Source organism: Musca domestica, unplaced genomic scaffold (genome assembly GCF_030504385.1).
Source record: "Musca domestica strain aabys unplaced genomic scaffold, Musca_domestica.polishedcontigs.V.1.1 17, whole genome shotgun sequence".
Lineage (NCBI taxonomy): Eukaryota > Metazoa > Arthropoda > Insecta > Diptera > Muscidae > Musca > Musca domestica.
In genome coordinates, this window is record NW_026712230.1 from 14074224 (window position 1) to 14101278 (window position 27055).

Genomic DNA, 27055 nt, shown 5'->3' on the forward strand with positions numbered 1-27055 from the left:
AGAAAACAGCCACATCAGCAGAAATGGTTCGGAAAGTAAAACAGCGACTTGATCGAAACCCGCGTTGCAGTGGCCGAAAAATGGGTCGGCAAATATTGAAAAACGTCCAAAGAGGTCAGCTGAAAATGTGCACCTTCGGTTGACCACCAGACCAGAACTCAAGCGCCGACCATGGTGAAGGTGTGGGCCGCCACAACAGCCGATGGTCGCTCTCTGGAGGGTGTATTAAAGCCTTGGGCACGCAAACATTTTAGCCGCAGACCTTGGATATTCCAACAGGATTCAGCACCATCGCACTTAGCACTCGCCATCCAAGAATGGATACAAAATGAGGTTCCTCGCTTCATTTCCAGCGCACATGGCCACCAAAATCTCCGGATACCAATTCGTTGGACTATTGTGTCAGAAGTGTTTTGGAAAGCAAGGTTGGCACTAAAAAATACAAAAGTGTCGATCACCTCAAGCAAACGCTTCGCCGGGAATGGGCCAAAATACCGCAGAGCCACATTCGGGCAGCGTGTGACGGTTTCATTGACCGTTTGAAGGCCAAAATTCGTGCCAAAAGTGACCACGACACAAATCTAAAATTATACTAAAATTTGATGCTTTTTCCGACATTTTTTGCTTTCATTCAATAAAACGTTGGACTTTGTTGCAGGTTTTTTTATCTCACCCTGTATAGTAGTCGACCAATTTTGACTATCTTCGACCAGATCTAAGTTTAATAGAATTAGGCAATGGCTCGCCAGACACGCAGGCGGGCAGATATAGCCGATTTTAATAACATATATTTTGGTCATCCATAGATCCTTATATAGTAAAACCTTCGCATATAGAATACCTTCTGGTTTACCTTCTTTGCATGATAAAAATAGCTGATCCCCAGGAATAAAAAGGCAAATCACCTACAAAATAGTTTCAATATGAAACTAGGCGCAAAGTAGCTAAACTTCGAAATATATTCTGTTTTTTTTTTTTTTTTTTTTTTTTTTTTTTTTTTTTTTTTTTGAGCAATATCCAATCTTTTTATAGCAAGGCCTAGAGATGTTCTATTTCAAAAATTTCTTGTCTTCGAAAGTGAAACCATCTTATATAGTCAGATCTTCCATGAGGTCTTACACCCTTCTCTAGATTTCATTCTTTTTTCTTTTTTTTTTTTTTTTTCTAAAAAAAAAAAACACATATTGTTTTATGTTAAACATTTAACATTAAGATTTATTTCAAAAAATATACATTCAAAATCATTCATATAAAATATATCTGTTCTCATACTCGGTGAACATACTACTTCTTGTACACATGAATACTAAAACTAGCAATACTTACCGCACGGTTGGAAAAATACAAAATTCTCAACAATATCTCCAAAAAGCCTATTACACTGCAAACTATTAGTCTTCACAATACATACATATAAAATACACATTAACATAACCTAACATTTCATATATTCCTAATCGCAAAAAATTCCTCATCTTACATCTACAATCTTAAGTAAAACGAATATTCAAACATATCACTTCGTAGTTATGGAAGAGAAATTTCGAATTTGGTTTTCTGAGCACACATTTTCCAATATTTAACTATAATTGAACTACAGTGGGATAAAGCATCGTAATTTCGTTCGTTTCTAAGCAACATAGAGAGAGTGAGAGAGCGTATCTCATAACAGCAACATACATTTTGTATTGGTCGGAAAAATCCTTATTTGCCAATGGCCGGAAAGAGGATGGGGAATGGAACATCATCGTTATTATTTTTATGCGGTGTTGGTGGCCTTGGATCCGGTTCGGAGCAACCAACAAGCCAATATGTTGTCACCGTACCTTTGCCCTTGACTTCGACTTCGCCGCGCAATTCCATTTCAAAGGTTCCAAATTTATCGAAAATCACCTTTGCTGCCGATGAGACATGAATGCGTAGGGCTAAAAAAAAACAGAATAGAAGGAAATGAAATGAGAAAATAAGATTTTAATGGATCTGGAGGATCCTTCAGAAGGCTTGCCTGTAGAAGACTAAAAGGGTTTCTTATAGAAAACCAAAAAGTTTTCATATAGAAGACCCAAAGGTATTTTCACATAAAAACATAACTTTTACTTATAGAAGACCAGAAGTTCGTCATATATAAGTCCAGAAGATGTTCTCATAGAAGGCCAGACATTTTTCATTTTGAAGACAAGACGATTGCCTAAAAGAGGCAATCTTATAGAATACCAGAATCTTTTAATGGAAACCCACAAGGCCTTCTTACAGAAGGCCTAAACGAGTTCTTAAAGAAGGAAGAAGAGAGTTTTCTTATGCAACAAGAGAAGCTCTTCTTGTAAAAGACTAGAAGGTCTTCTCATAGACGAAGAACAGAATGGTCTGCTCATAGAAGAAGACCAGTTGGTCTTCTCATAAAAGAAGGCCAAAAGGCCTTCTCGAAAAAGACCAGAAGATCTTCTATAAACAAAGACCAAAAAGTCTTTCCATAAACGAAGACCAGAACGTATTCTCATAAACGAAGGCCATAATGTTTTCTCATAGAAGAAGACCAGAATGGTCTCCTCAAAAAAGGTCAGAATGGTCTTCTCATAGATGGTCCTCTCCTAGAAAACCAAAAGGTCTGCTCATAGAAGAAGATCAGAAGGTCTTCTCATAGAAGAAGACAGGACGGTCTTCTCATAGAAGAAGAACAGATGGTCTTCTCATAGAAGAAGACCAGAAGGTCTTCCCATAAACGAAGGGCATAATGTTTTCTCATAGAAGAAGACCAGAAAGGTCTTCTCATAGAAGAAGACAGGACGGTCTTCTCATAGAAGAAGAACAGATGGTCTTCTCATAGAAGAAGACCAGAAGGTCTTCCCATAAACGAAGAGCATAATGTTTTCTCATGGAAGAAGACTAGAATGCTCTTCTCTTAAAAGACCAGAATGGTCTTCTCGTAGAAGACCATAATATCAGAAGGTATTCTCATAGAAGAAGACAGGACGGTCTTCTCATAGAAGAAGATTTCATATAAGAAGACCAGAAGGTCTTCTCATAGAAGAAGTCAAGAATGGTCTTCTCTTAGAAGGCCATAATGGTCTTCTCTTAGAAGACCATAATGGTCAGAATGGTCATCTCATAGAAGGCCAGAATGGTCTTCTCATAGAACAAGACCAAAAGGTCTTCTCATAGAAGACCAGAAGGTCTTCTTATAGAAGACCAGAAGGTCTTCTTATAGAAGAAGACCAGAAAGTCTTCTCATAGAAGAAGACCAGGCGGTCTTCTCATAGAAGTTCAGAATGGTCTTCTCATAGAAAGCCAGAATGTTCTTTAAAAAAACCTCAATTTTAAATATTATAATTAATAAGACAGCTAAACTTACGCATCCCAGTAGATTCCATGCGCGATGCAGTATTCACTGTATCTCCAAACAGACAATAGTGTGGCATTTTTTGACCCACCACCCCGGCACACACCGGGCCCGAATGAATTCCAATTCGAATTTTCAATTGATACTCAGGTTTATGTTTTATGCTAAAACTTTTTACAGCGTCCAAAATGGCCAAAGCCATTAGGCCTATTTCTCGGGCGTGATTATCCCCATTACGTTCCGGCAGACCCGATACCACCATGTAAGCGTCGCCTATTGTTTCCACCTAAAAACAAGAAGAAAAAAAAGATAAAACTAAATTCAAATAGACATGACTCTCCCCTTACCTTGTACACATCATAAAATCCAATAATACGATCAAAAGTACTGTACAAATCATTGAGAAAGTCCACCACTTCCATGGGTCCACTTTGAGCACAGAGAGCCGTAAAGCCAACAATGTCACTGAAATATATGGTCACACATTCGAATTGTTCCGGCTGTACCATTTCGCCGGCCAGCAGCTGTGTGGCCACTGGTCGTGGCAGGACCTGATACAGCAATTCTTCGGTACGTTTCTTTTCAATACTCAACTGTTCGGTTTTCTCTTCAACCAAACTTTCCAAATTATTGGCATACTGTTCCATGCGCCGCAGCAAATCGTCCATAAGATTTTCACAAAAGCCTCTGAAAGGGTACAAACATGAGACAATGGGCTAAATTTATTAACAAATAATAAAATTATTTTCAAATCCAAATTTTTAATCCCTATTAGATTAATGTTTCGTATGGAAGAGATAAATCCATTTTACTTCCCATAAAGAGCTTACTGAACAAATCTCACTAGAAAAGTAAAAAACTTTAATTTTATTCTCTATTTTCGCTCACCATCACTCATTATCTCTCTCCAACCAATACTTACTTCATAATCAAACGCACAGTGGAGCGTATAGCCCCAAATGCCGGCCTATCATCCGGGTGATCTGCCCAACATTTCTCCATTAAATCCAAGACATCGGGTGGACAATCACGCTGACCCACAAATGGACGAAACGGTGGACTTTCATGAGATTCGACGCGATTCAATATTGTTTGTATATCCATAAATTGACGTGCCGTTTCATAGGGTCCTCCACGCACAACAATTTCCTCCAAAATTATGGCAAAGGAATAGACATCACCCTTCTGGGTTGCAGGATTACCGGGAAAGACGGTTAGTGGCAGCAGCTCTGGAGCAATCCACATAAATTCTACAATGAACCAAACTTTTTATTATTACATCTGATTTATCACCAAACCATTTTTTTGTTTCCCTATGAAAAAGTCCCATCCCTGATTACCATGGCCGCTACTTACTATTGAAATAATTTTGATCCTTTACAAACTCTGATGGTGTTGTCAGTGTCCTTAACCCAAAATCGGAGATTTTCAACACAAAACGACCATCAATGAGACAATTACACGAACGCAGTTTACCATGGACCTGAACATCACTGTTATGCAAATATGCCATACCCTTGACAATATCATGGATCAAGGACATCCGGAAATTCCAATCAAGTTGTATGGCGTCATTTTCTAGGACATCCTTTAAACTTCCTTTTGGACAATATTCGGTTAAAATCAACACTGTAGGCCGCGGCAAGTCTATACAGGCACCCACAAAACGCACAGTATTCTCATGGCTTACATCGCGAGCTTGTTTGATTTCCCACAGCAAAGTTGAGGTTATATCCACTTTCTTTTTGTGGATTTTCTTGATGGCCACACGCTCACCTTTGAATATGCCAATGGTGGTGAATACCTGAGTCAAGGGCAGCGAAGTACAGCTTGCAATAGACGCTCTTCCCGAATGTATACCATATTGTTGCAAAGAGAAATTCTGAAGAGAGAAAGAGAGATTTTGTAGGTATAATTTCGAGTGAAATAGAGCTTAAGGCTTGTTTACATTTTATGTTACTGACTTTTTTATATTTATGTTTTGAATATTTAGAGAATACTTTTAGAGGATCCCACAATTTTTAAAATAAAACCAGTAAGGAAAGGTCAAAAGTCGGACTGGGCCGAATATATGATACCCCACACCATCTAAGTTTATATTGGGAATTTATGTTAAGTAGATCATACCAACTATGAACCAATTTTTTTTTTTTTTTTGAATATAAAAAAACCTACTTAATTTGGGCTGATATTAGATATATGGTGAGCAATAACCGTGAAATCGGAACCGATCTCGATAAAATTTGGCAGATGTATTTTCCAACAGTATCTGATGACCGGTATAATTGTTGTAGAGTACATATTACTCATCTGAAGGATTTTAACACCTAATCGGAGGGAGCTATAGCTTTATCTGAACCGATTTTCACCAAAATTTGAAGAAGTAGTTTTTAGGATGAATTCAGTTCATTTGGGTTGATATTAGCCTTTTGGTGCACAATAAACCTGGTATCGGATAATAAATATGCATGGAAGCCATATCCTAATCTGATCCGATCTCAATAAAATTTTACAGAGGTATTTTTGAGTTCCATACGTTATCTGGTACCAAATATCATTCTTTTGGAGTGCATATAACGCATGTGAGGGACTTAAAACTCCAAATCGGATGAAACATAGGTATATAAGCTATAGCTATACCTGAACTGATTTTCTCCAAATTTGATGTACTTGCTTCTAGACTGAATACGGTCGGATGTGCCAAAACTCAGGTCATTTGGTGCACAACAAAACTAATATCGGATTAAGATATATATGGGAGCTATATCCAAATCTGATTCGACCTCGATAAAATTTGACAGAGGTATTTCTGGGCTGTACCTGATATCTCATATTAAATATCTTTTTTGTAGAGTGCATGTAAGAAACTTAAAACACAAAATGGGATAAAACATATATATGGGAGCTATAGCTATATCTGAACCGATTTGATATACTTGCTTCTAGACTGAATTCGGTCGGATATGTCAAAATTGAAGTCATTTGGACTGATATTGGTTATTTGGTGCACAATTAACACGAAATCGGTTGAAGATATATATGGGAGCTATATCTAAATTTGAACCGATTGTCACCAATTTCGATAGGGTTCTTCCTTGGGCCAACCAAATATTGTTTGGAAAATTTCATCTCAATCGGATAATAAATCCTATCTGTATTTTCTCTACAAACATACACGGACAGACGGTCTGACATGCATGAATCGACTCAGAAAGTAATTCTATGAAATTTCCCAAAAGTAACTATGGGTCTACCTCGCTTCCTTACCACTATGTGGTGTAGGGTATAAAGAAACTATTTTGCAAATTGTTTAAACAAATACACTTAATGCATAAGTTATGGCATAGTTGAAATATTGCTAGTTGCGCCTAATTGTATAGTACAAAAATGCTGCAAAATCCTTTCAGTATATGAATCTAATAGTAAAACTCACTCGAATTCGAGCAAGTGCGCTCTTGGGAGCAGAAAAAAATTTTGAGCACTTATTTTGTCGATGTCCCTCGAATAGGAGTGAAAATATTTTCCTCGTTTTTGACTGGGAGCAAAATTTATTGAAAATCGAGCAGATCTACCCTTGCCGAGCAAAGAGTTGTGTTTTTATGTATTTTTGTGTATTTGCAACCACCAGTGGCGAATGTAACAAGAACAATAAAATCAATAAAAATGCTCCCACGCTAATTTTTCAATCAGGAGTGCTCTCACACAAAACAATAGAGTGAAGAGTATACTCCGTAAAAGACTCTCACTCTTTGAGCAATCCTGCTCGGGGGCAAGCTACGCTCCCGAGTGGAAATGAGCAAATCTGAGCTTTGAAATCTGCTAGTTTTGCAATTTTTTTAAAACTTAAATTTCGTAATAACATCTTTACAATCCTGCAGATTCTGTTGTTATCCGTTGGATCCTCTTACCTCTGCATTTAATTTCTGCAGGCCAACCTTGCTGCCATACAAACGTCCAACTTCCAGCAGCACATCATCAGGTCGTACCCTCCACGACATATTGTTCAGTTCATTATTCAATTTCATTTGCCTGAGAAGTAAAGAATTCGTCAGGAGTACGATAACGGAAAACTGAAAACTTACTTGCACATAAGATACACGACCAAGAATGTAAACCCCAGGAAGATAATCAGTGCAAACATGGCATAGACGATGATCAATTCTGAAAGTGAATTTATATTAAACCAACAATTGAGAAAGGCTGTGGATTGGTTTGGATAGAAACTTACCATTGCCATGACATTTCGGCGAATTGCCTAGGAATCCACATTTTGGAATATCTGGTGGAGGTCCTTCTTTGCCACCGGGCCAGTGAATCTTTTTGCCATGTACACCGGAATAGTTCCTAAGAAAAAAAAAATTAACAAGCAATAGCGTTAACAATACTGTGAATTTTAATAGTTAGAACGCAAAGTAACCTAATTTTACTTTTTGTACAATTTTTGGATTAAAATTCGTTGAAGTTCCTACATAGGAAGTCCTTACATAGTGTCTACAAATATATAAAGAAAATATTTGCATCAATATTTCAAATATTTCAATATTTTCTATTTTTTTTATACCCTCCACCATACATAGTATGGAGGGTATATTAAGTTCGTCATTCCGTTTGTAAGATGATTTAGCCATGTCCGTCCGTCTGTTGTAATCACGCTACAGTCAAAACGAATTAAGATAGGGAGCTAAAATTTTGCACAGATCTGTCTGTCAAGTTCGAAGTTGGGCTATATCGGTCTACGATATCGTATAGCCCCATATAATGGTACCCCCCGAAATTCGGTATTTTCATGATTTTAGCCACATTTTTTAATGGAATTGTCTGAAATTCCACACAAGGAGTCCCTTCTGAGTGCTTTATCCCCTGAAAGAGAATTGTCTATATAGGTCCACGATATCGTATAGCCCCCATATAACGGTAACCCCCGATATTCGGTATTTTGATGATTTTAGCCACATTTTTCAACGGAATTGTCGGAAAATCCACACAAGGAGTTCCATAAGAGTACTTAGCCCCCTGAAAGAAAATTGTCCATATAGGTCCACGATATCGTATATCCCCCATTTAACGGTACCCCCCGATATTCGGTATTTTGACGATTTTAAATACATTTTTCAACGGAACTGTCTGAAATTCCACACAAGAAGTTCCTTGTGAGTACTTCACCCCCTGAGAGAGAGTTGTCTATACAGGTCCACGATATCGTATATCCCCCATTTAACGGTACCCCCCGATATTCGGTATTTTCATGATTTTAGCCACATTTTTTAATGGAATTGTCTGAAATTCCACATAAGGAGTTCTTTTTGAGCACTTTATCCCCTGAAAGAGAATTGTCTATATAGGTCCACGATATCGTATAGCCCCCATATAACGGTAACCTCCAATATTCTGTATTTTGATGATTTTAGCCACATTTTTCAACGGAATTGCCTGAAATTCTACACAAGGAGTTCTTTGTGACCACTTTACCCCCTGACAGAGAATTCTCTTTATAGGTTAACGATATCGTATATCCCCCATATAGCGGTACCCCCTGATATTCGGTATTTTGATTACTTTAGCCACATTTTCCAATGGTATTGTCTGAAATTCCACACAAAGAGTTCCCTGTGAGTACCTTATCCCCTGTAAGATAATTATATATATAAGTCCACGATATCGTATAGCCCCAATATAACGGTAACTCTTCGATATTATGTATTTGACGATTTTAGCCACATTTTTCAACGGAATTGTCTGAAAATTTACAATAGGAGTTCTTTGTGAGTACTTTACCCCAAGACATAGATATGTCTATGTAGGTCCACAATATCGTATATCCCCCATATATCGGCACCTTCCGATATTAGGTATTTTAAAGATTTTAACTGAATTTTTAATGGATTTTATTTGTTTGAAAACTTTCTAAATCATTTCAAATGGTGGAGGGTATTCAAAGTTCGGCCCGGCCGAACTTATAGCTTTTTTACTTGTTGATACATTTTTTCGACCTTTTTTCGAGATTTATCCTTTGAGATCTATTATTGGAGAGACTAGACTGCCCTATCCCATTTTCAAACCGTATATAATACGAGCAGAAATATTGAGATGTGCGAAGTTTTCAGAAAATCAGACACTAATTATTCCCAACACCACACTGTGGTCAGGGTATTATGTTATTGTGCATTTGTTTGTAACATCAAAAAGGAAGCGAGATAGACCCATAGTTCCTTTGATGATCTGTAAGAATCATATTTTAAGTCGATTTATGCATGTCTGTTTGTCCGTTCGTCCGTCCGTCTGTCCATATTTTTTTGTAATCAAAATACAGGTCGCATCTATTACCCGATCGAGATAAAATTTTTCACAAATCAGTTGTTTAGCCAAAGGACGACCCCTATTGAAATTAGATATAATCGGTCAAAATTTGAGTTAGCTTCCACATATATCTTCGCCCGATTTGCCCTTTATTGTGCACCAAATGTGTAATATAAGCCAAAATAGGATGGAATTTGGCATAAACGATCAAACGACGAGGCTAGAAACAAGCATGTCAAAATTGATCGAAATCGGTTCAGATATAGCTATAGCACCCATATATATTGTTAATCTAATTTGTTATTTTTTTCCTCCACATTCGTAATATGAAATCCGTAATAACCATATTCGAGGAAATATATCAAATACAGCTCAGAAATACCTTTGGCAAATTTTGTCGAAATCGGTTAAGATTTGGATATAGTTCCTTATAAATTTACCCGATTTCAAGTTTATTGAGCCCCAAATGGTTAATATAAGCCCGAATTGAATGGATTTTGGCATATACGAAAAAAATTCAGAAAGTGTATTAAATTTGGTGAAAATCGGTTAGGATAAAGGTATAAGTCCCAACATATATGTTTCTACCGATTTTGTGATTAAGTCCCTCATACGCGTAAAACGGACACCACAACCACGATATTTGGCGCCAGCTATCAGATACAGCAAATAAAACCCTCTGCTGATTTTCACAGAGATCTATACACATTTGGATATAGCTCCCATATATATCTTCAACCGATTTCACATTTATTGGACCTATAAAGTGTAATATCAGCTCAAATAAGATGGATTTTGAATTCGATTCTGGTGAGGATATTACTCACATATATTAGTTTCTTTCGACTTTAAATTATAATTGAATTAAATCCTTAATACGCATGATTTATTTGTCATAAATTCTCCATAAAAACGTTTATTTGTTATGGCTAGCTCTACTTAATATACAAAGTTGTGTAGGGTATCATAAAGTCGGTCCCGCCTTTAAGCCTTTCTTTGATAGTTTTAAATTGTATGAGAGCTATTACTATTCAAAATTTGTTTGGGCAATAAGTTTGGACAAAATCGGGAACTCGGTTCACATTGTCTTAGCAAGTGTCTCCGACTTCGTCAGCAGTAGGTCCACCTTAAAAGTCTAGATTCATTCCAACAGTTTGTGTTAGGCCATTCTAGTACTCAAAATTCACAATTTGTTCAGTTTGACAAATTTTTTGAATCAAAACTTCATACATAGTACTACATTTTTAGACTTCCAAGGTTTTATATATATTAATCAAGTTGTTTGCTTTTCGGAAAGAAATATCAGAAAATGTTTACCTTTTACACCAAAAAGCCTTTAAAATCTTTCATTTTGAACTTCACCGAGGACCCATATCATTTTTTTCTGTCCAAAACTTCTTCAATGTGTAAACCCTAGAAACCAACAGTAATCTCAGTATCAAATTTCAGAATTTTCCAAATTTAATAACATTTAGTACGCATATCCAAAACAATATACGTCTCTCCACCCTACACCTCAACAGTGATCCAAAGTTAGTATAATTTAGAACTTTTCGTACAATTAAAATACACATTTTTAAAAACACCTCCATAACTCAGTTCCAGTTACAAACAGAGAGCTCAATATCAAATTGGAGAATTCCAGCCCTATCCCTTCACCCAATACGTAATTTATGTATTTAATATAAGCTTTCCCAAACCACGGCCAAATCTCGAACACATATACCATCAGTTATTTAAATATCAGATTTCTGAGTTTTATCTCCATCCCTTCACCTAATACCAAATATACAGTACTTTTCATACAAGTATAGTACACATTTCCGAAACCACCTTCATATGTCCAGGCTACATATGAACAGCGACCTTAATAACAAATTTCAGATTTCAACCACTATCTGTTCAGCCAACACCAAATTATGCCAATTATAGTATTATTTAGTACTTTTTGTGTACTTGTAGTACACATTTCCTGAATCACCGCTCTATCACAAAGCAACCACCGAAAAGGAACCCCAATACCAACAATACACATTGCCAGCTCCTTCCGTTCACCCAAAACGGAATTACAAGGCATGTTTACCAAGAAGACCAACTACGATAACGTCGTCCCCATCATTTTTACAATTTACATTAAAATAATTTGCTAACCTATGCAACCCATAGTAATGGGCCACAACTGCAAACTTTCCATTAATAGGATCCAAATCCAATATCGAATAATCTGCATCTCTATCGCCATTATCATCGATCCGCACATGACCTGTTATGCCATGGAAATTGCGATTCCACATACGTCTGGTTATGGCCATGCCATCGCGAATATCTTCTCCCTCACTTAGGGTTTCATTGAGGGCCATGCCTAGCAAATAGACGCCATCATAGAAGGCACCAATGAAAAAGTTGACCTAAAATTGAATTTTTTCAGATTTGTCTAAATTTCAATGTTTGAAACAAATGTACCTCCTCTCCCTCTCCAAAGGTGTAGTTGTAATTTTTCAAGGCCATTTCCTTGACGTTGTCCGCAAATCCTTGATACTTGGGGCTCGAGGGCTGTAACAAAGACACCCGCAACAGGGCTTCATAGGCCTTACGGGCTCTTCCATCATCGGCATCACCCATTTCCCAGTCATGGTCACCCCAATAGGAGCTCTTTATCGGAGAAGGGAAATAAATTTGTAAAGAATTTACATTCAATTAACTCAATTTCCACACCCACCTGAAAAATCTCCACATCCAAGAATACCCAATCACCATTTGTCATACCCAAAGAATAGGCGGCTAACATGAATTTTCTTACCAATGTGCCACGAACAGATAATATTACCACTGGTAGAATTGAAAAAGGCAAGCATATGCAAATTTCCAAAAAAAAAGAAAAGATATATTAATCTCTCCCTAAGGACCCTTCACACACACAAACACTTTTACGTACCCACACACGCACACTTTCATTTCACTTAACAAAAACAAACGTTTTGTTAAAAAGATTTTCGGTTTAACTTACCTCTGGCATACATGCTGGCATCCTTTAAATACAGCTCATACGGTTCCTGCTCATTGCCATTTAGCTCACGTACAAAACTTAAGAGGCCCTCCTGCCGCAGACCATATTCCAGATTTTTCCCCACCGTCAGCGAAAACAAATCGGAACGATCCACCAACAGAGCAACATGTTTCCAATTAAATTGACGAAAGACACTGGCGAAAACTAATTTCAAACGGCACTGGCAATACGACATGCGTGTCAGTGTTGGGTATTTGGTCTTGTCCTTAAACATGCCCTGTTGTAATCAATGAAATGGGAGGTGGAAGGGAAGGAGGAGATTGCAAACAAATCATGATAAGAGATTAGAATTTAAGTGGTCAATATCAATGGCCTTGATTATCGGCTTGAATTTAATTTTGTCATTATGCCATAGCAGAGTATTTGGAGAGCTAAAATAGCTTTCTGCTTCGTGATGAAGACATTGTAGTGAAATTCTCTCGAATTATGTCTAATTTATGCTCTGTCACATATTTCATTATTTAAATGCCTATTATAATAAGCCCAGGGAGAATGTATGTAAGCCCAAGTATGTAATTAAGGATAAGCGAAATTGTGAAATGAAAAAATTATGAGCTATTTTCATACTAGAACAATACATATATTTATGTATATATGAATGTATGTATGTATGTATGTATGTTCCCATTTTCAATAGGAGATTAGTATATCTTCTACTTTTCATAATTTGGGCTGTAGCCCTTCTAAATTTCATAGAAGAGCTTTAGATCTTCTATTTCTCATAGAAGAGCTTTAGGTCTTCTATTTCTCATAGAAGAACTTTAGGTCTTCAATTTCTCATAGAAGAGCTTTAGGTCTTCTATTTCTCATAGAAGAGCTTTAGGTCTTCTATTTCTCATAGAAGAGCTTTAGGTCTTCTATTTCTCATAGAAGAGCTTTAGGTCTTCTATTTCTCATAGAAGAGCTTTAGGTCTTCTACTTTTCATAGAAGAGCTTTAGGTGTTCTATTTCTCATAGAAGAGCTTTATGTCTTCCATTTCTCATAGAAGAGCTTTATGTCTTCTGATTCTCATAGAAGAGCTTTAGGTCTTCTACTTCTCATAGAAGAGCTTTAGGTCTTCTATTTCTCATAGAAGAGCTTTAGGTCTTCTATTTCCCATAGAAGAGCTTTAGGTCTTCTATTTCTCATAGAAGAGCTTAAGGTCTACTATTTTACATAGAAAAGCTTCGGGTCTTCAATTTTTCATAAAAGAGCTTAATGTCTTCTATTTAAAATAGAAGCGCTTAAGGTCTTCATTTCTCATAGAAGAGCTTAAGGTCTACTATTTTACATAGAAATGCTTCGGGTCTTCAATTTTTCATAAAAGAGCTTGATGTCTTCTATTTAAAATAGAAGCGCTTAAGGTCTTCTATTTTATGTTTTTTTGGTCTTTTATTTACGATGGAAAAGCTTTGGGTCTTCTATATTCTATTGCAAAGCTTTAGTTGTTTTATTAAGAGCTTAAGGCCTTGTATTTGCCATAGAAGAGCTTTATGTTTTTATTTTCCATGGAAGTGTTTTACGTCTTCCATGGTCCTTAATAGCTTTAGGTCTTCTATCTTTCTGTCTTTTTTGCTGAAAAGCTATTTTTATATCTTGTATCTTTTTGGAAAACTAGCTGCCGCCCTTACAAATAATACATGTCATAATCAGCCTATATCAGATATTTAACCTTAACCTTAGCTTTTATGGAGCTATAAGCCGACGTTGGTTTGTATGTGTGGGTTAAATTGTGGCTTAAATGAGAAAATATTTGCTCATTGTGACCAATAAAATAGTTCACAGTAAAGTAAATAGACATACGTATATATATGCTACGCAGTATGTAAGTGTGTGTGTGTGTGACATGGAATCAGTAGTCAATGTCAATGTCAGGATAAAGAAAAGAAAACAACAACACAAAAATGTAAACATATCCCAGTGACACACATTAAGTAGATACATGTATGGGGATTTAGAGAGATGGAGAGCGTGTGTATGACCCATATAAAAATCTATGAGGTGTAGTACGAATAATGAGCTTGGGACACATTACGAAGGAAAAGCCAGACAGAAGGAGACCGGTCAATGTGTTAAGAAGATGGAAATGGTTTTAAGTGGTAAATAATTTGAAAGAGTGGATTTATTGGGGCTCCAGTTGCTAGGTGAAATAGTCAATGGTTTCATAGCCATTTTCATGGGGACATTATATTTATAAAAGAGAATATGTCACAACCATTCTCCTTTTGGGCTATATATTCGATAGAAAGTTTAAATTGATATTCTCAATTACTTTATACTTTACCTACATTGACTTGCAATATTTCCCTCCCACTACTCTTCCATCTCTTTTCAACAAAGTTATTAATCCATCTTGTGAAGATAAGTGAAAATGTGAGTGCAGTTGTGTGTGTGACGATAAACATATGTTTGCTTTTCAGCATGTATGTATGTCGTGTGTATGAGTGTGTTGACTTTAAAATAATGCCAAAGAAGAACATTTTAATTGAATTGGTAAACGCGGCTAAGGACAAAAAAACAAAGGCTGAGAGAGAGAGAGTGAAAATAATAGCGTTTTCGTGGTTTTTGATAAATCTATAACGATTTTTCAGAATCAAAGAATTGGAAAACATTGAAGGCTTTTAAGAGGATTAAAATGAATCAAACGAAACGATATTAAGTTTGATGTGATGTAGAAGACCCATAGCATCCCTACGAGAATACCCACAGCTCTTCTATGAAAAGTGAAAGACCTAAAGCTTCTCCATGAGAAGTTGAAACCTAAAATTCTTCAGAGAAAAATAGAAAGCGAAGACTCCAAAAGTATTGAAAATTGTTAAGCTTTGTGGGTGAGGTGCCAGAAGGGCTTCACAGATATCTATCATCTTTACCACAGATCTTGTGTCAGCAAAAATGGTTGTATGAGTGAAATTTGATGAGAGTTGGATGCTTATTTCTCTTTCTTTGAGCGTTTTGTTTTTGAAAATCATGAAACCTATGTGGTGATTTAACAGAAGATTTGATCCGATCTTTGCCATCTTCAGAACATATATTGTGTTAATGGAAATATTGAGATGTGCTAAGTTTGAATAGAACCGGATGTTAATTTCGCGTTTTATGAGCTTCATGGATATTTAAAATGTTGATCCTTTGTGGGGGAGGTACCTGAAGGAGTAGACCATTATATCCCATCTTCACATCGGATCTACTGTTAGTAGCAAAAATGGGATATGTGAAATGTGAGGAGAACCGGATTCTTATTTCAGATTTTATATTCGTTTTGAATATTTAAAACTTTGACCCTTTGTGGGGGAGGTACCAGAAGAAATTGTCAGATCTCTGTTATCTTTATAACAAGTCTTGTGTTGATGGAAAAATTGAGATGTGCCAAGTCTGAATATAATTGGATGTTAATTTCGCGTTTTATAAGTTTCATGGATATTCAAAAATTTGACCCTTTGTTGGGGAGGTACCAGCACGAGTGGGCCGATAAATTCCCTCTTCACACCTTGGATTAATAAAAGTATTGTGATGTGTGTAATTTGAAGACAATCGGACACTTACATCACATTTTAAAAGGGTTATAATTATCCAAAATTTAGACACTTGTGGGGGGAGGTGGTTACAAGATAGAGTGGACCGACATTTTATAAAAGTTATAATTATCCAAAATTTTGACACTTGTGGGGGGAGGGGGTTACTAGATGGAGTGGACCGATATTGTCCATTCTCTCACCTGCACTAATGCAAATATTATGATTTGCAAAGTTGGAAAAAAATCGGATCATCCTTTCCTTTTGTAAGGGAGGTACCCGAAGGAGTAGACCGATATTTCCAATCTCCGAACTCAAAATAAGTTTAATAATAATATTGCCTTAATATTAATTGTACCAAGTTTGGACCAAATCGGATACTCTCTTCGAAAGTTATCGTGCGCACCAGCCAGAAAGACGGACTGATGGATGGACATCGCTAAATCGACCCCAAAGGTCCTGAAACGGATTTGGTTCAAAGAGACCTAGGGTCTAAGACAGTTATTTATATGAGGCACGGGAAAAACAGTGAAGTTCTAACGTTTTCTATGGAAAGTGGATAAGATAAAGCTTCTCAGGCAGAAATATGATGTCAAAACCTCTTCTATGAAAAGAAAACCAAAAGCTCTTCTGTAAAAAATAGAAGACCTCAATATCTTCTATCAGAAGTAGAAGACCTGAAGCTATCCTATTACAAATAGAAGACTTCAGATTTTTCAGTGAAAACTCTCCTAAGAAGAATAAAAGGCAGAAGCTCTTTTTAGGAAAATTCGAAGGAGGCCTAAAGTTATTTTATGGGAAGTAGAAGACCGAAAGCAATCATTTGGGAATAATAGTTCTTCATTGCATTGATGAGACCTAAAGGTCTTTTTTTAAACAAGGCCTATAACTCTTCTATGTAAAGTTTAAAATCTATAACTTTTCTTTGAAGGGAAGAAGACATAGGAAGGCCTGTAGCTCTTTTATAAAAGGCAAAATTAATGACTTTTAGCTCTTGTATGCAAAAAGACCTATTATAGCTCTTTTATATGAAGATTTCATCACTTCTTTTTCCCTTATTCATCACTGTTACTTACCGTACTTTCATTTTTCCACTTGTGTATTCGTCCCAGTATTCCAGATGTCACCGTTAATTCACCTTCGGATGGAGGCTGCATTTTAAAGAAGAAAACAATAAAGGAAGACAACGAAAACAACAGATTTGGAATTAAACAATTACACTGATATTTGATTTGCTTTTCCCTCTGCTTAAGCCAACAATCACCAGAATTTGCGTGAATGGATTTAATAGCCATTTGTCATGCAAAATGAAATAAAACCAAACCTAATTAACTCCCGCATGAGTTAATTAAATCGAAAACACTTCAGAGGCATTGAATGACTTGCATTTTCCTTGTAATTCCTCGCCTAAAGTACATCTTACCTGATCACCCATGCCGGTGATGATGGGTGAATTCCAATAGGCAGCCAAACGTGCCACCGGTTCGAGGGCAAAGGCACATGCAGGTCCCACAAAGGCAATCACATCGTTCTTAAAATGCATATCAGCTGCCAAACCGGGAGCTTTGGCACCGCTACAGGAGGGATAACTGCAAAGACACCAAAGAAAATGGGGGAGGGAAAGAAAATCATTTGTAAGAAAATTGCTTCAATCTGCCGTTACCATTGCTGTTGAAGTCGTAGTTCTCCGACCCAACTGGGAGGATACAAATAAAAACTCATTAACTGCGAGAATAATCATTGAAGTAAAAGAGACAGACTGGTAGACAGACAGACATACAAACACCCATACTTCTGTGATTTCATTAACTTTTACTTTTGGAAAAGTTCATAATGCCACAGGCATACTCGCATCAGAGAACGTCGTCAATCATTGAAACGTGAAAACAATTGAGATGTTCTTTATTGCGAGAAGACATTATTACACAAATCATTTGATTTAACAAATGTGAACGTAAAATAAAGTAACTACAAAGAGAGAAGGATTAAGGTAATATTGTCCAGAATATATGGTGTTCTGTAGAAAAATCAAATGGCTCTATTGTTAGTATACTAAAAAATGGCTACTGAAACCCTATTTAGTGGGCATTTTCGTTTCTTTTTAGAAGACAATATAGAAAATCTATTCTACGAAAATTGTAAGACCTAAAGCTCTTCTATGAAAAGTGGAAGACCTAAATGTTTTCTGTTGAAGGTCTTATCAAGTTTTCTATGAAAAATTAAGACATTAAGCTTTTCCATGGAATATACAGGGTGAGATGAAAAAACTGCAATCAACTTCAGACTACTGTCATTTCTAAGCCACACGTCCGACAGCTCTTAAAGTTATTCCAGCAACAGCTCATTATATTGTTTACAAACGTACAAAAGCATTTTGGTGAGAATTTTCCAGAAAACAAGTTATTCGTGTTGGAATTCAAGCATGATATTGTGATTTCTTTATATTTGGCTGGAAAACCACAAGTGGCTATCGTTAGAGCACTCACTCCATCGCTCGTTGCCGTGATACTGGTAGCGTGGCCCGATGTCAAGGAAGTGGGAGGAAGAAAACAGCAACATCAGCAGAAATGGTAAGTAAAGAAACGACTTGATCGAAACCCGCGTCGCAGTGGCTGCAAAATGGCTCGTGAGCTGAACATATCACAATATTCCATTTGGCAAATATTAAAAAATGATCTCGGGGTACAGCCATTGAAATTCCAAAAAGTGCAAGAACTTACACCGCAGGAGAAAGAAAATTGACTCAAAAGAGCTAAAGAGTTCCTTCGCTTGGCCGAAAGTGGTGAACCGCCGAACTTGGTTTTCTCCGATGTGAAAACATTTGTTGTCCAGCAGTTTGTAAACAAACAAAATGATCGCGCTTACTAGCCAAAGAGGTCAGCTGAAAATGTGCAGCTTAGGTTGACCACCAGAACTCAAGCGCCGGCCATGGTGATGGTGTGGGCCGCCATAACAGCCGATGGTCGCTCTCCGCTCGTATTAATCGACCGTGGCATCAGAATAAATACCGAAAATTATCGCCAAAATATTCTGGAGGGTGTATTAAAGAATTGGGCACGCAAACATTTTGGCCACAGACCTTAGACATTCCAACAGGACTCAGCACGCTTCATTTCCAGCGCACAATGGCCACCAAAATCTCCGGATACCAATCCGTTGGATTATTGTGTCTGGAGTATAAAAAATACCAAAGTGTCGATCACCTCAAGCGTGTGACGGTTTCATTGACCGTTTGAAGGCCATAATTCGTGCCAAAGGTGACCAATTCGAACAAATCTAAACTTAGTCTAAAATTTGATGCTATTTCCGACATTTTTTTGCTTTTATTCAATAAAATTTAAAAAAAATATGAAAATTATGGTGTTTATTTTGTTGCAGGTTTTTTATCTCACCCTGTATATATACTTTATGGAATCTACGACGAGTATTTAGGGATGTTACAAACGGAATGTCAAAGTTAATATACCCTCCTTTTAAAGGTGGAGGGTATAAAAATGGAAGACCTTAAGCTCTACTATGAAAATAGAAGACCTAAAGCCCTTTTGTGAAAAGTAGACCAACGTTTTTCTTTGAGAGGAAAGAACCCGAGAGAGGAGAGGATTGAGAGAAGAGTGAGAGAGAAAAACAGTATAATTTTCCTAGAGACAAGCTCTTTAAGTTATTTAAAAAGATTATTTGGATTCCTTATAAATCCCCCATGGATGAACGTTTGAATCAATTTGTTTAGTTAAAGAGATCTTCGCATTTGATATTCCTCTGGAGGAGGATTTGGTCTCCTTTAAGATACTCTTTGGTTTCCTTCTACAATAAATCCAAAATGGTCAAATGGTCTTCTGTACTTAAAATAAGTAGATATCTCTAAGAAAACCAAATGACACTCTACAAAAAGATTTAATTTTTCTTTTATAAGAAAATTTTCTTTGAGAAGTTTCTAAGGAGACAACTTAGATTTCTATAATAAGACTACGCGTTCCTTTACAACAAATAGTTTTCTATAAAAATATCAAATGTTCCTCTGTAAGTCTCCTATTAGCATACCAAATGGTTCTCTCTTCCAAAACCAAATGCCTCTCAATAAAAACTCAAAACCTCTTCCGATAGAAAAATTAAATTGACCAATTGAGTAAAGAAAGACAAAAGTAGGGCGGTACCGTCTTTATGATACCCAACATCACTATGTGACCTTTCGAACCAAATATCATTGTTTTTTTTTATATCTTCCGTTAAATTAAGACTTACTGGCACTTTATTTAAAAAAGACCCCTTTATACACAACCTGACGGGTTCGGATTTCCTACCACCAATCAAAAACCAATTATTTGAAATTGAATATTAAAAAAGTTATTGCCCTACTTCCTGGGCTTAGCTACTTAATTGAACACAGCAACATTGCGTAATTAACTTTGCTGGTTACAAAACCTGGCATGAGGTGCTTCATGGTTTTAGTTAATTAAATTCAATTAAAAATAAGGATTAATATTTAAGGAGTATGATATCCATTACCCTCTCGTTTGCTTATTTTCATTGATTTGAAACAGTTAAATATTTGATTTCCAGCAACAAAACCAAGCAATCATTTTTAATCCATTTAATTATTTTACACTTATTTAGAATCCCGCTCATTCTCTGTTCCTTCAATATCAATTGAGTCATATTCACGATACCTTACCTTGCCTGAACCTTCCTTAACGTAATGTTATGAGGTCTCAGAAATTCCTTATTAATGACATCCAATGCCAAATCAACAGCCGGACCGCAACGCTCCAAGTCAAAAGGTGAATCTGTTATAAATAAGAAAGGGGAGAGCAATGAGTACTCACACACACACACACATAGAGAGAGAGAGAGAGAGGCAGACACATAATATCGTTAGCAAGAATAAAAGATGGCCAATAACAAGAAAAGGGGTCTTTTGTTTATTTACGTTTGAGGCTATTTGCTGGTTAAGCTGGGTGTTAGATTACATTTTGTGTGTGTTTTTTTTTTGTATTTATTTAAAAATAAACTGAAAATTGACATTTATTTTAAAATGATAGAGGATTTTTATTTTTAAATTGAAGAAATTCATTTAGAAATGTTAAGAATTATTTCGCGGTAAATCCTTTAACATTTTTTCTTTAATATTCCTACATAGACGAAAATAAAGAAAATTATAAAAGTAGAGCTAGACATAGAATGTGCGCATTTTTATTGGCGTTTTGAAAGTTTACAGTGCAAAGAAACTTAAGTAAAACAGAAAGTTCCCCCCACCTCCATATATATAGCAGAACAATTTGTATTATGTCTAGGATGGTTAATATTGAAAATGAGATATATCGGTCCTCGTGTTGGTATAGTCTCCATATATATATATATATATATATATATATATATATATATATATATATATATATATATATATATATATACTTTATGGGGTCTACGATTAATATTTAGGAATGTTATAGTTGGTATAGTCTCCATATATCGGTACATCCGGATATTCGATATTTTGATGATTTTTACTTTTTTTAAAATTGGTATTTGTAAGTCATAATAGGTTCCAGCTCGTGGGGCGAAACATTGTATGTATAGGTCCACGTTTTTATATAGCACCCAATTACGATATCTCCCGATATTCGGTATTTCGACGATTTTTGCCACATTTTTCCCATGGATTTGTCTAAAAATTGGAATTTGTGGGTCACGTTTCTGCATAGCCTCCATATAACGGAATCTCCCGATATTCGGTGTCTTGATGATTTTTGCACATTTTTTAACGGATTTGTCCTGAAATTGGTATTTGTAGTTGGTTATGATATAATCCCGCATATAACGGTACCTGCCGATATCCGATATTTCGATAAAAATTGGTATTCTCAGTTTATAATGAGCTTTAGCCCGGTGGCAGAAAATTTAATATTTAGTGTCTTGTTTTCCTATAGCGCACATATAACGATACCCAGCGATGTTCGGTATTTTTATAATCCTAGTCACATTTTACCCACATAATTGTTTCAAATTTGGTATTTTAGAAGATTTGATAGATGACAATCCTTGAATTGTCTATAGAGGTCCCCGTTTTAGTATGGCCCCATATAACGGTCTCAATCATTTTATGAGTTTTTATTTTTTTTTTTTTTGATAAGTTTAACTGCATTCTGCAAAAGGTCTTACTGGTATATGAAGTTTAAAGTAACATACGCTTGATAGATTCTTTTTATAAAAATGTTTCCTTTACCCTAAGGTGGAGGGTATAAAAAGTTCGCCCGGCCGAACTTAATGTTTTTTACTTGTTTTTTCAAAATATGGTAAAAAAAACTTCTTTTTATTTGTCATAAAATTCTACTACAGGTCCCAAAAATCATCAAAATTCTAAATTATACCTAAAAAAACACACTTTAAGCTTAAAACCATATTTCATGTAATTTTATGCCAAATTCTCATTCTCAAATTCTAGTTCAGAAGGATGATGTCTAAGACAATATTTTTAATCAAATATATCAAAGTCTTGGTGTGTCGGGTGTGATTAGACTGAGTTGCAAAGTAATTTTGATATATGAAGGTAGTTTTGGAAATGTGTACCAAATGTGCCAACTGTACTAAATGGTACTAAATTTGGAAATTTGAAATGATGAAGCTGGAAATTTGAAATTTTGTTCTGCGGTCCCAGCTAGTGGTAGGTATGTCCATGTGTAGTGGAATTGTGTTCTATAATTGTACGAAAAGTAATAAATTTGGTACTGGATATAAAGGGAAATGATTCTGAAATTTGATATTTAGAATACTGATGGTATCTGTGTTTGAGTTTGTCGGTGGTTTGGAATTCGTCCTATATTTATACGAAAATTACTAAATGATACTAATTTTGGTATTGGGTGAAGAAATAAGGCTAGAATCCTCAAATTTCACATTGAGGTGCCGGATGGTATTTGGAATTGTACGAAAAGTATTTAATTTGGTATAGGGTGAAGAAATAGAGCTGAAATCCTGAAATTTGATATTTAGATAACTATTGGTATCTGCGGTTGAGATTTGGAAATGCGTCCTATATCTATACGAAAAGTACTAAATGGTACAAATTTTGGTATTTTGTAAAGAGATAGGCCTCAAATCCTCAAATTTCACATTGAGATGTCTCTTGGTATCCGGAATCGAGATATGCAGATGGTTTTGGAAATATGTACTATAACTGTACGAAAAGTACTAAATTTGGTACTGGATGAAGGAATAGAGCTGAAATCCTGAAATTTGATGTTTAGATAACTGTTAGTATCTGCGGTTAAGATTTGGAAATGCATCCTATATCTGTACGAAAAGTGCTAAATGATACTAACTATGGTATTGGGTGATGGAATAGAGGTGAAACTGTGAAATTGTATGTTACAATAACTGTTGGTGTCTAGGATTGAAATATGGAACGGTTTTGCAAATAAGTACTAAAATTAGACGAAAGATACTATTGTAAATTTTGGTATAGAATGCTGTAATACGAAATATGATATTGAGGTCTCTGTGGGTATCTAGTGTTCAAATTGGGTGTTGGTTTTGCAAATACGTACTAAACTGTTCCAAAAGTATTAAATTGTACCATTGGTGTTTAAGATAGAGAGATGTAGATTGTTTTGGATATGTATATTAAATGTTACTTAATTTGGGCCAAATATAGCCGTTATATTGGGATCTATACGAAGACGTGGACCTGCATAGCAAACTTTTGTCATAAGCCATTACAATATTCAAACACGAAACTTGAAAAAAATTGTGAATAATGTAGCTAAAATCATCAAAATACCGAATATAGGAAGGTACTGATTTATGGGATCTACGAAAACCTGGACCTGGCAATTTTCTATCACAGGCTGTAGTACCTATTAGAGACTTAAAATACGAAATTTCAAACTATTTCGGTGAATATTGTACCTAAGGCAAATACGGAATATCAGTATCAAAATACGGAATATCAGTATGTGGGCTATACGATAACGTGGGCCTGTATAGACATTTCTCTTCCAGGGGACAATGTGCTTAGAAAGAACTTCTAGTATGGATTTTTAGACAATTCTATTGAAAAATGTAGCTAAAACCATCATAATACCCAATATAGGGAGGTACCGTTATATGGGGGACGATATCGTATATTGTGGACCTATATAGACAACACTCTTCCAACGAGGTAAATTAATCAGAAAGAACTCCTTTTGATTTTCAGACCATTTCATTTAAAAATTAGGCTACAATCATCAAAATACCGAATATCGGAGGGTACGATATGGAGGACCGATATAGGGGGTATACGATATGGAGGACCGATATAGCCCATCTTCGAACTTGACCTGTCTGCAGACAAAAGACTGATCTGTGCAAAATATTTTAGCTCCCTTTCTTTATTCGTTTTGACTAGCGTGATTACAACAGACGGACGCACGGACAGGGCTAAATCGTCTTGGAATTTTACGCTGATCAATTAAAGTTACAAACGGAATGAGGAACTTAATATACCCTACATACCATGTATGGTGGAGGGATAAAAATATTCTTCATCAAATTTTACTATAAGTCACCAAAGAAAATAAATCTCTGTTTCCACTGTATATTAAAACCAGTAAAGAAAGTCTTAAAGTCTGGCAGGGCCGATTTTATGATACCCTACACCACTTTGCTAATTTAGTAGAGCTCCGCATAACAATGAAATGTTTTAATGGGAGAATTCAACATACACGCTATAATTATAATTATAATTTAAAGTTCAAAGGACTGAATATGCCGAAGCATTTGTATCTTTTATATTCGGACTTGTATTACCCATTTGGTTCACAATTAATTTGAAATCGGATAAAAATATATATGGGAGCTATATCCAAATCTGAACCGATCTCGATAAAAATTGGCAAATATATTTCTGAGCTGTATTTGATATATTTCCCTGAATATCGTTGTTACGAAGTGCATAATACGGCTGTGAATAAATAATATATATGGGAGCTATAGCTATATCTGAACCGATCTTCACCAAATTTGGCGTACTAGCTTCTATTCGGTCGTATGTGCCAAATTCCATCCCATTTGGACAAATATTAGAGGTTTGGTGCACAATAAAAAGTAAATCGGACGAAGTTATATATGGGAGCTATATCCAAATCTGAACCGATCTCGATAAAATTTAGCAAATGTATTTCTGAGCTGTATTTGATATATTTCCCAAAATATTGTTGTTACGGATTGCATATTACGGCTGCGGAGGACAAAAATAACAAATCGGATGAAAAATATATATGGGAGCTATAGCTATATCTGAACCGATTTCGATAAAATTTGGCATACTCATTTTTAGGTCCAATCTGATCATACGTGCAAAATTCCATACCATTCGGTCTGATATTACACGTTTGATGCACAATAAAAGGGGAGGAGGTATGGGAGGTATATATAAATTTTGACCGATTATCTCCAATTTCAATAGGGTTCGTCCTTGGGCCAAACAAATGATTTTTGCAAAATTTCATCTGGATAGGAAAATAAATGCGAGCTGTACTTTGTTTACAAAAATACATGGACAGACGGACAGACGGACGGACGGACATGCATAAATCGACTCAGAATGTGATTCTATGTATATAATCAAAAGGAACTATGGGTCTATCTCGTTTCCTTTTGACTGTTACAAACAAATGCACAAAGATATAATACCCTGACCACCTTGTGGTATAGGGTATAAAAATATTCGATTCAATGTTCCCCAACAAAACCGACAATATTTTCTAATTTCGTTTTAGGCAGAGGTGCCAAAAAAACTAGGTATAGCTAAAACTTCACCCTTTTCTTTCGATTGTAACCCTTAAGGGATTAGAATTATATCTCAAAATATACCATTCGAGCCATTTCGACGGCAAACGAAAGAGATAAGAACATCTGTACCGTTTTCTGAAGAAGCACGTCTTTTACCGTCTTCAAAACTAGTTTGAATAAAATTTTGACCAGCAATATAACATTTAATAATCCATTTTTGTTACAATAAAAACAAAACAAGGTAATTTTTCTCTCCCTCTCTCTCTCTCACACACACACACACACATTTGTCACATGCAATACTCACCCAAATGCGATGCCATCAAAACACCAACATTGTAAACACGATTGCCCATTTCATCATATTCAATAGTTGCTCGTTTTCGTCGCATCTTCACCTCTTCCATGGCATTGGCTACATTTGTGTCGCCATTTAATGCCCCTGCTCCGGAACCGCTTGGCCCATTGCCACTACCAGCGCCACTACCACCCTCGTCATAATACAGCGATGAGGAGCCAAATGTATATTCATTCGAAGACGTTGACGAACTGCCCGTGGCAAAAACATGTAATTCCTCAGGTAAATTTTTTAAAATCCCAATTTCTGGATTTTGACCTGGCGTATCCATAGCCTCTGCCCCAGCATCATCCACATCTGTTATATCAATTTGCCAATAACCTGGATCTTCATTCATAATTCTTTTTGTCTCATAGACAATGGCCAGTGTGGTGATGATTAGGACAAGGCAACATCCGCAAGCGAGTATTAGGTTGGCGGTGTTACTTTTAATTCTCCGCGACGGGGTTGGGGTGTTATAGTTACTGTTTTTCTTGGCCTTGATTTTGTAACGCATTGTTGTTATCGTTTTTGTGTGTCTTTTATTGTGTTTTGGTTGTTGCTGTGAATTTATGATTGTCTGGAATGGGCACGTGCTTGTTGACCGAAAAACAGGGACCTTTTGGATGTCTTGTGGTTGTTTTAGTTTTTGTTGCTTATTTTGTCCTTATGAATAATTTCCAACGTTTATATGGCTCATTGTGCAGCTATGCCATTATCATTCATAATTTGGTATTAATAATTTCAGCCAGAAACC

At 36.1% G+C, this 27055-nt stretch overlaps 1 protein-coding gene across 1 annotated transcript; it reads right to left on the reverse strand.

The window, feature by feature from the left end:
* Positions 1 to 1277: 1277 nt before the first annotated feature.
* On the reverse strand, positions 1278 to 26815 carry LOC131801757 (atrial natriuretic peptide receptor 1-like). Its single transcript, XM_059120703.1, has 16 exons — positions 26269 to 26815; positions 20863 to 20974; positions 17617 to 17782; positions 17270 to 17344; positions 12642 to 12918; positions 12354 to 12463; positions 12098 to 12286; positions 11786 to 12042; positions 7566 to 7681; positions 7420 to 7498; positions 7246 to 7366; positions 4694 to 5219; positions 4260 to 4587; positions 3685 to 4024; positions 3350 to 3623; positions 1278 to 1925 (listed from the first exon to the last, which is right to left on the reverse strand). The coding sequence occupies exons 1-16, from the start codon at positions 26813 to 26815 to the stop codon at positions 1705 to 1707; spliced, it is 3738 nt and encodes a 1245-aa protein (XP_058976686.1). The 3' UTR covers positions 1278 to 1704.
* Positions 26816 to 27055: the final 240 nt, after the last annotated feature.

Coding starts and splice junctions, on each gene's coding strand:
- LOC131801757 (XM_059120703.1), bottom strand. CDS start 26,815: ATGCGTTACAAAATCAAGGCCAAGAAAAACAGTAACTATAACACCCCA. Junction 20,975..26,268: donor TTTGATGGCATCGCATTTGG/GTGAGTATTGCA, acceptor TATTTATAACAG/ATTCACCTTTTGACTTGGAG. Junction 7,499..7,565: donor GCCGAAATGTCATGGCAATG/GTAAGTTTCTAT, acceptor ATTCACTTTCAG/AATTGATCATCGTCTATGCC.